The sequence below is a fragment of the Nicotiana sylvestris genome, chromosome 1 (genome assembly GCF_000393655.2).
Source record: "Nicotiana sylvestris chromosome 1, ASM39365v2, whole genome shotgun sequence".
NCBI lineage: Eukaryota > Viridiplantae > Streptophyta > Magnoliopsida > Solanales > Solanaceae > Nicotiana > Nicotiana sylvestris.
Window position 1 is genome coordinate 16905867 of NC_091057.1, and position 9736 is coordinate 16915602.

The 9736-nt window shown below is 34.3% G+C and overlaps 1 protein-coding gene across 1 annotated transcript; it reads left to right on the forward strand.

The window, feature by feature from the left end:
* Positions 1–882: 882 nt before the first annotated feature.
* Positions 883–5864, forward strand: LOC104227920 (E3 ubiquitin-protein ligase PRT1). Its single transcript, XM_009780298.2, has 7 exons — positions 883–1050; positions 1161–1189; positions 1285–1464; positions 3200–3526; positions 3650–3844; positions 4181–4293; positions 5155–5864. Exons 1-7 carry the CDS (start codon positions 995–997, stop codon positions 5551–5553), a joined length of 1299 nt encoding a protein of 432 aa, XP_009778600.1. The 5' UTR covers positions 883–994; the 3' UTR covers positions 5554–5864.
* The last annotated feature ends 3872 nt before the right edge of the window (positions 5865–9736 follow it).

Below are 9736 nucleotides of genomic sequence, written 5' to 3' on the forward strand. Positions count from 1 at the left end.
TTTATAAATACTAGACTGTCATTATACAAAATAAATACAAAATATACAAAATATATACTAAATAGACTGTAAATATACAAAATATATACTAAATAGACTGTTATTATACAAAATATGTACAAAATCGACTATCACTATATAAAAATATACTAAATAGACTGTAACTATACAATTTATATACAATTAGCTCTCACTATACAAAATAGACTATTACTATACAAAAAATATATATAAAATAGACTGTCACTATGCAAAAAATATACAAAAATACTTATAAGATCCGGAAGTACATTTTAAAAGGCAAAAAAGGGTTGCCCTATCAATATATAAAATAGACTGTCATTATACAAAAATATACTAAATAGACTGCCACTGTACAATTTATAAATACTAGACTGTCATTATACAAAATAAATACAAAATAGACTGTCAATATACAAGATATATACTAAATAGACTGTCAATATACAAAATATATACTAAATAGACTGTCATTATACAAAATATGTACAAAATCGACTATCACTATATAAAAATATACTAAATAGACTGTAACTATACAATTTATATACAATTAGCTCTCACTATACAAAATAGACTATTACTATACAAAAAATATATATAAAATAGAATGTCACTATGCAAAAAATATACAAAAATACTTATAAGATCCAGAAGTACATTTTAAAAGGCAAAAAAGGGTTGCCGCCAGTTGAGGGTCGAACCTGCAACCTTCAGCTAAAGAAATAGGCGCTCTAACCATTAAGCTGCAGGTACTTATGTTGTTATGCTTATTCTTTTGGGTTCTTATATATAATATATTTGGCCCGAAGGGTTATTTTTTGTAAGTAGGACAAAACCTGGGTATTAAAATTTTGAGGGTCAGAGGCTACTTTCCTCATCTCTATATGTCAAAAACCCTCTTTTTTTTTTCATTTCTAGACAGCTCTTTTCAATCAAAGCTGATAAACATCTTCGATTTGGTCCTTCAAAAATGGAAAATGGCCAAACTGAAGAAATCCCAGATGAATTTCAATGCTGTGTTTGCCTGTAAACCCCTCAAAATTTTATCTTAATATAATTTAATATTTTCTCGTTGCGGTTATATCTTGTATATATAATTGATTTCTTTTGTCCTTTGATTTGTCTTTTTTTTTTAGGGAACTTTTGTATAAACCAGTTGTGTTAGGTAAGTGTATAATTAATTATATTCAACTTTGATTTAAATGGAATTTCCATTTCCTGGATTTTATTTAATTTTAATTTTAATTTTTTGGGTTGCAGGGTGTGGCCACATTGCTTGTTTTTGGTGTATATTTAAGTCCATGAATACTTTGATGGAGTCAAACTGTCCCATTTGCCGGCACCCATATCATCATTTCCCTAATGTGTGTAGATTGATGCACTTTTTGCTTGTAAAGTTGTACCCTATAGACAGTGCAAGAAGGGAAAAACAAGTGGCAGGTAACTTCTATGTTGAATTCTACTTATGTATTAACAGGTTAACTTGGTTTGCAGCTTGTGTAATGCATTTTGCGATGAATACTTGACCTGTTATGAGTTAATGATCTTTGATTGTTTTTACCTATCAAAATTAGCACATTTGCTGTTTTATGATTTTTTGAAAGTTTTGAGCGGTACTTACATGAGGGGTAGAGTAAGAAGTTCGGTGCATTCGATATAATTGTTGCAACTGTATCAGGTAGAAAAACAACATACACATATTTAGGCAATAATATAAGAATGTTATTTGGCCCACCAGGGCTTGGTTCAAGTGGCAAAGATTGAGGGACTTGTGACTTAGGTCACAGGTTCGAGCTCTGCGCCATGCGAACTAAGCTTGGTAAGTAGATAACGATAAAGTGGCGGGCCTATTATCTCCCAGTTTCGAAGGCTGCGGTTGCCCCTATGATCAGAAATGATCCAAGTCACTAAGGTCCACAAAAACAATGAAAGGGTGCTAATTAAATCGGGATTGAGAGTTTAGTTGATAACTATCTATTCCTATTTCCTTTTTTGCAACTGAACGATGCTCCTTCAATAGGTCATGTATAGAGGTGAGATCAGTAAAATATAACAACAACAACGACTTAGTGAAGTGAAATCCTACTAGTGGGGTCTGAGGAGGGTAGTGTACGCAGACCTTACCCCTACCCGAGGGGTAGAGAGGAAATCAGTAAAATATAACTATTGAAGAAAATTCATGAAGCTTCTTGCTCTAGAAGACAAGAATATGGACTAACAAGTTGGTGTGAATTCCCTTCCATAGCATTAACAAAGATGTTAATTTTATGTCCTGTCTATTAAGATTTTCTTTTCTTTAAATGTCTCAGGATACCTACTTCTGTGACATCATTGTTCTCCTTATGCTTAAACTTTCATTGCCTTTAGCACTGACTTCTGGGACGGCACTGTTCTTCTTATGTATTAAACCTTCACTGCAATTAGCACTACAAATTGGTACATCAATTTAACTTGTGTCAATGAAAGGCTTTGGAGAAGGCAAAAGCAATGTACTCTGCTAACAGCGTTCAGTTCCCATTATCTCCTGGATAAAAGTTGATAGTTAAGCTCTGGTAGTATAAAACCAATGAGACAGTTTTAGGATCTCACAACATTGTTTCTTAAAAGGGAAACAAATTTCCTCTGCAGCATTAGTTAAGATCTAAAGACTGATCAATGCATGCCGTGCTTAATCTGCTATCTCTTTTTGCATGAAACTGAATGAGTTCCTATGCTACAATACAATCTTTTTGCATCATCAAGTCCATAGTTGTTGCATTTTTGGCAACTTCAACGGATGAAAGTAATCCTATACGTATTTTTTGTTTTTTCTACCTTTGACAAGTTCTTCTCTCCCATTTTGTTTGTCACTGTTACTATTTGGAGGGTCAAATATCTTCTAATATTGGCTATGGTTGTCACTGTTACTATTTGGAGGGTCAAATGTCTTCTAATATTGGCTATGGTTGTCTTTAAAAGCAACTTCTATGTAGTTTCTGTACTATTATTAAAAGTCAATGAACAGATGTCCAATATCAACTTGATTGAGAGTTTGCTGCTTGACTACCATTCAGTAAATTTTTTTTTTTTTTTTTTTTGTGGAAGGAGGCAGTGTGATTATCTGGTGATTTTCTTATCTCCGGGAAGTGTTTAAGATGCTAACGATAATGTTTTCTGATATTTTACCTTTTTCCAGAGGAGGAGAAGAATGTAGGATATTTTTCACCTCAGTTTGATGATTATTTATCAGAATCTTGTGGCAAGACCGATCTTGTTCTAGACACTGCTTCACCTCATTCCATCCCTTCAGAGAAATGTGGATCAGCAGGGGAAGAAGAGCATTCCTCAGTAGTTTTTCCAGCAGTATCAAGTTCTGAAACCAAAGAGGATGCAATGTCAAAGAATCTTAACTTTGCAGATGAGCATACAAGTGCAAGCAGTAAGCAAGTGCTTATCGCAGATTTGCTTTGTGGGATCTGCAAACTGTTGTTGTACCGACCTGTAGTTCTTAACTGTGGCCATGGTCAGTTCAACTTCCTCCAACTTATATTGCTTACTGTCTTTCTTTTTTTCTGATAAGGAATTATTATGTTGATTACTTAGTTTCCAATCGCCATTTCTTACTATGTTGTTTTCTCTTCTGTAGTTTATTGTGAAAATTGCGTGATCAATCCTAGCGACAAGCTATGTAGATGTCCAGGTTGCCAATTGGAGCATCCAAATGGATACCCCAATGTTTGCTTGGTTCTTGAGCACTTCTTGGAAGAGCAATTTCCCAAGTTGTATGCAGAAAGGAAAAGCGCATCAGTGGAAAGATCTGATCGTCAAAATCCAGCAACACGTATGTTAATACTTCTTTTGTCAGATGTCAACTATACAAATAGCATCACTACACCACTCTTTATCTTAAAATTTGTAATATGACAGAGATTTGTCACATTATGCTCGTCTATATGTAAATACATAATCCACATAGAAACCGTCTCAAGTTTCACTGATCATTCAAATTTTAAGGGCGGCAATCTCTTTCCTTTTTTGGGGAGGATGGGTTGGTGCCTTGGTGGTGGGGTTGTGGCCGGGGGTGGCAGAGATATTGGTGAAATTAGAATCTTTTACCATATTGTCTTGATTCAGCTGTTGTTGGCCTTCTATCACAAGTTGCTATCTTGTATGACAGGAGATCAGGATGAAGCTGCTGGTTGCAAATCACTACCTAAATTTGATCTTTCAACATGGTTAACGGGTGGGGGACCACAGGTTCATTTTGGAGTTGGTTGTGATTATTGTGGGGTAAGATTGACTTCTCTTTCATTCTTGTCCAATTGACCTATTTGTACATGCTTCCAGTTTTTTACGGGAACTAGTCAAAGGGCTACAAGAGGCTCCTGGATTGTTTTCAGATTGAGAATGTTTAACTGATTATTTTCAGCATTCAAACTGCATTACAAGATTGTCATTCAATCTTAACAAAAGAAAGTATTTACCTAAGAGTGCATGACTTGGTTATTATGATGTAAAATTGACAGAAAGATGGGGGAAAAAAGATGGGAATATGAAGTCTTTTTCTTTACATATCTCCCTATTTTATGAAGTTGATGATTTGTCAGAATGTGGGTACCAGGATATCAATTCTTCTTATATTGAAGTTTGAGCTTGTCTGAAACTAATAATAAATAACTAAAAACCATAAAGGTGCTCAAATACAATCAGACCTCTCTATAATAGCATCCTTGTATGACAACCATTCACTATAAAAGCCAAGTTGTCAGAACCGATTTGTATGCTATGTTATTAATATAACATCACTTTACTATAGCAGCCAAAAAATATCAGAACAAATGAGGCTGTTACAGAGAGGTTTGACTCTTTCTTCTTTAAGAAACAATATTTTAGCAGACAACTAAGGCAGGACCCAAGAGAAAGTAGAATTACAAAGGATAGTTCCCATTTGAAAACTACATACACTTCGGAATTACAAAGGATAGTTCCCTGCTATGTTGAATTTTCTTTTGAGAAATTGTCTTTAGAAGCCTGAAAGTTACAGTAATTCTATGTAAGTTACTTTTGCAAACTCTATATACCTGACTTTGAAATCTATAACATATATACACTTCTGTTAAAGAGAGATCATTAACAATGAGCTCTATGCAGATGTATCCTATTGTTGGGGAACGATACAAATGCAAAGACTGTAAGGAGAAAATAGGGTTCGACCTTTGTGAGGGGTGCTATAAAAGCTCCTCGAAGCTCCCTGGCAGGTTTAATCAGCAACACACACCAGAACACCAATTTGATCTAATACAGCCACTTCAAGTGAGAAATGTGGTCCTGAGGCTTCAACCTGAACGACTTGAAGAGGACGGCTCCATTGGCCTGCTTGAATATATCGAGGAGGACAGTTCTGTTGAGGTTGAGCCACAGCACCCGGAAGAAGATTCCTCAGAGACCAACTCTCCGCGAAACGACTTAAGAGATGGTCAAGCAGGGAACATATCCTCAAATGACACTAGAGAAGATCAAGGAGGGAGAGAATCTGCAAACAGAGATTAGATGTTACTTTATGAATTGCTACTACTCTTGTGGTCATTATCTCACTAATACTTGGTGAAGGAATTCAGGTCCTAACAAGACATATGGGAATCACTTTCCGGCTCTACCTCTTTTGCCGCCAGATATGGCTCTTCTCGTATCATACTGTACAGCTTTTTATTATTAAAGTTACTGTTTGGCTGAACCTTTGTACATAGATTAGATTATGTTTCATACAGTCTATTGAAAGAGAAGATAATATTGCAACTCATTTTGATATATGAATACTGCTGTTTGAGTTTCTTATGTTATAGACATGGGATTTTAGTGCATTCTTGGTTGCTCACCAAAAATACTCTAAATTTGCAGACATTGAATTGTTCCTTTGTCAATATGGCTTGTCACTTTATGTCCTCTCTTTTTTTTCTTCCTTTTCTTTATTGAGCCAAACTACAGCTAGAGCCAATCGAGTCGATCAGAATGTTCTTATTTCATATTCTCAAGTTGAAGTATGTGACTATCTGTCTTCTAAATGGCACCTGGAAAAATACATAATAAGTGTAGATCTTTACCAGAACGATATCTTCATAAGCGTCCAAAGCTGCCTTCTCATTGGTCGTGAAAAATCAAGAAAATAACAAATAAAAGGATATTTGGGCAAAGTATTCCTCTTTGGTAGTCTTTCTATACTCATTTTCCTCTGCCCAAAAATGAAGCAGAGGCAGTGGTAGCCATGTTGGGTATTTCAAGAATGGTAGACTGAAAGACCAATGTTGTGTTTTGGTCTTTTAATAGTAAGGTCGAAGACTTCAATTTGGTCTTCATTAGGGAGAAAAAGGCTTAGCGTTAACACAATAAACAGAACAAAAAGATGTCTATCCTTGTTAAAATTATTGTTCGTTTATCACTTGTCTTTTTGTTGGGAAAGTACTTGTAGAGATTCTTGAGGTTTAAGTATTCATTATCAGAAAATAATTCAAACCGATTGCTGTCTCTTTCTTTTGGATTGCCGTAGTGGCAATTTTTAGTTGTAATTTAGTTTATCTTAAAATGAGCATTTTATTTTCGAACAAATAGGAAGGTATGTGTGTGGGGCCGGATTTAGGGGCGGAAGGGTGTTCACCTGAACCCCCTTTGTCGAAAAAATTATATTGTGTCTATAAGGCAAAATCTGTTTTTTTTTTACCTCTATATGTTATGTTTTGAATCCCCTTTACATAGTCAAAAAGGATAGTTTAGTGGTTAGGGGGTTCAAAACCTTTGTAAGGTCATCGGTTCTATTTCCACTAGTTACAACCTTTTTAATATTGTTTTCTTTTTTGAACCCCCTTAGCAGAAATCCTGTCTCCGCCATTGTGTGTATGTATGTCCTATGCTTTTGAACCATTACTAGTCTTTTCTATTATTTAACTCTACTTTATAACCATCGAGAGGCAGGGGCGGAGCCAGCATTGGGGCTCCGGGTTCGGCGAACCCAGTAGCTTTGGTCAAGCTCTGTATTTGTCTTAAAAAATTCATTAATTAGTTATAAATTAATAATTTAGAACCCAGTAACTTAAAAGGCTTAGAATATTGAACTCATAAGCTTGAAATTCTAGCTCCGCCTCTGCCGAGAGGTACAGTGAGATTGTTGGGATTCCTCCCCTTAACCGTGCATGTGCGTATGTATATAATGTCTTTTTCTTCTACCAACATAATTCATTAAATTTGATATGACCAACGAAATTACGAAAGGTACGGTGAAATGGTTGAAATTACTTAGTTCTTAACCGTGTGTGTATATAATAAACTTATTTACCAAAATACTTCATTAACTCTGCTTGGTATTGTCTCACACAACCTACCACACTACATAATGTCATCAAAGATGCAATTTTTCACACAAATGTTACTCTTTTTACGATTTTTTTTATCTTCTTCTGCAGACAGGGGTTGTAGGATTGAGTCGTAGTCGTTGTTATATTATGCAAAAGTAACAAACATTTTCAGTTATCGCCATTTTTGAGTAAAAAATAAATTTAAAGATCCTTGTAATCATGTGATACTGCTTGTAACTTAAGGACTATTAATTATTATTAATAAAATGGCTAGAATGAATAAAAGTCCATACTGAATATTGTTTCTTAATCAACAAGAACGATACGGTAACAGCCAAATAGAGTAGTACCTAATATTTATACCAACAGCTAATAATCGCATAAATTATGTAAGCATGCACTTTTATTATCTTAAACGATTGATTTGTTTATGCTTTTTCTCTTTTTTAATTACCAAATTTGTGGCTATTTTGTTTTATTAAAAGCTGATAGGACACCTAAACAAGCATGCAGCAGCCAGCATGCATGTATCCTAAATGGAATTTACCTAACCTTATTTTATTAAAGCTTATACGTCACCTACATAAGCATGCTTTCAAGTTTCAATCTTTAATCTTAATATCGCGAAAACAAATTATTTTTATTTATTGACAATTCGAAATAATATCTTTTTCAAAAGCTTTTGCACATACAAAGATAACGATGTACTGCCAAAGTTTGTGATAGTTGTTTAGTTTAAGACTAAAGTTAATAAAAATCATTCTTAGCAGGGGCGGATGCAAATGGGTAGAAACGGTGTCATTGTCGCCCGAAAAAAATACTAAATATTTATATTAATATTCTACAAAAACGAGACAATATACAGTAATGATACCGTTTCCTAGCAAAGAGTATTTCGTGATCCACTGACTAAGCTAATATTTGGGTTTGTAAAAGTTATAGGTTCGAGGTTAGACCTAGACATTCTATTTTTTAAACATTTTTGAGCACTTATAAAAAATTCTGCGTACGCCCCTGATTCTAAGCACATACGACGTGAAAGGGTGTTGTACATCAATATGATAATTTTTAACCTTCTTTTCTTTGCTTCCATAAAATAAGTGAATATAACTTTGAGCAAATAAATGGGGTGTTACCCGCAAATTTTAAGTGTACAATTGAAAATTTGAGATAAATTAATTTGGAGAAATTTTTTATATTATTTTTAAATTATACAAGAAAGGTATACCAGAAAACTAAATTGTGTAACAACTATCCATTGAGATATATCTATACGCAAAAAAATCATACCGAAAAACAGATGAATGATCACATACTACAATTCTTCTTCTCATTTTTCTATCTTTTTGTCTCTCCAACCCCTTCCCCCAATAAAGTACATTGATAATAACGAAACAGGAAAAAAGTGAAGGTTGTGGTTATACTTTATTTTCATCTTTTCTTGAGCTGATGATCCAAAGAAAAAAAAAATTCTATTCTTTTAAAATACGAATAAAGTCTGCGTACACATTATTCTTATCAAACCGGCAAACCTCATTTGTGATGAGAACTCAATGGTCTTCTTGTTGTTGTTGAAAAAAGTGAAGGGACTGGGAACAAAGGCGAAGCCAAGATTTTTGCAAAAAGTGTTCAAGGTTTAATACACATTTGTAAAATGTACAACTTTTGAGTTATATTTATATTATAATTTTTTATATACTTAATACAATTTTTTGATGAAGGGTGTTCAACTGATCACTCTATGTGACTACGCTACTTGGGAGGGCGGAGGGGGAGGGGGGAGTTGATGCTTACACAATTGCTTAAACGTGTAGCCTAATGGTATCACATTTAACCATTGAAATTAAAGGGGTGGCCTAATCATTAGGATTAAGGTTACTATAGTAAAGAAAAAGCAAAAGTAAAGAACAAAAAGCTAATCCTTGAAATTAGTTAAAGGAATTAATGACATGAATAAACAAACAAGGCAGCAAGTGCGTGGGGCTTCGAGAATCGTGTGAACAATTACTCTTAAACCTAAATAAATAAATATTTACCCAATCCAATAAAGACTTAAACATAAGACTCTACTACTTGCTTTTATCACACGAGTGGTGTCACCTTTTAGTACGGCTTATGATTCCAATGGCATCATAATTAATCTAGTATCAATTACTCTTTCTTTGTGTTTTCTTTGTGTCAAGTGCCACCAACTTATTATATTGTAGAAGTAGGGCCAACGAGGCTTTTAGACATTTGATTTACAGAAAAGGGCCTAAAGCACAGTTATTGTATGCTAAATGGTTTATAAAAAAACTCCGTTCATCTATCCGTCTGAAAATATATAGGACCTTAATTCTATTATCAAAATTATCCCATGACTAACGGTACTTTCATGTGGGACTCTC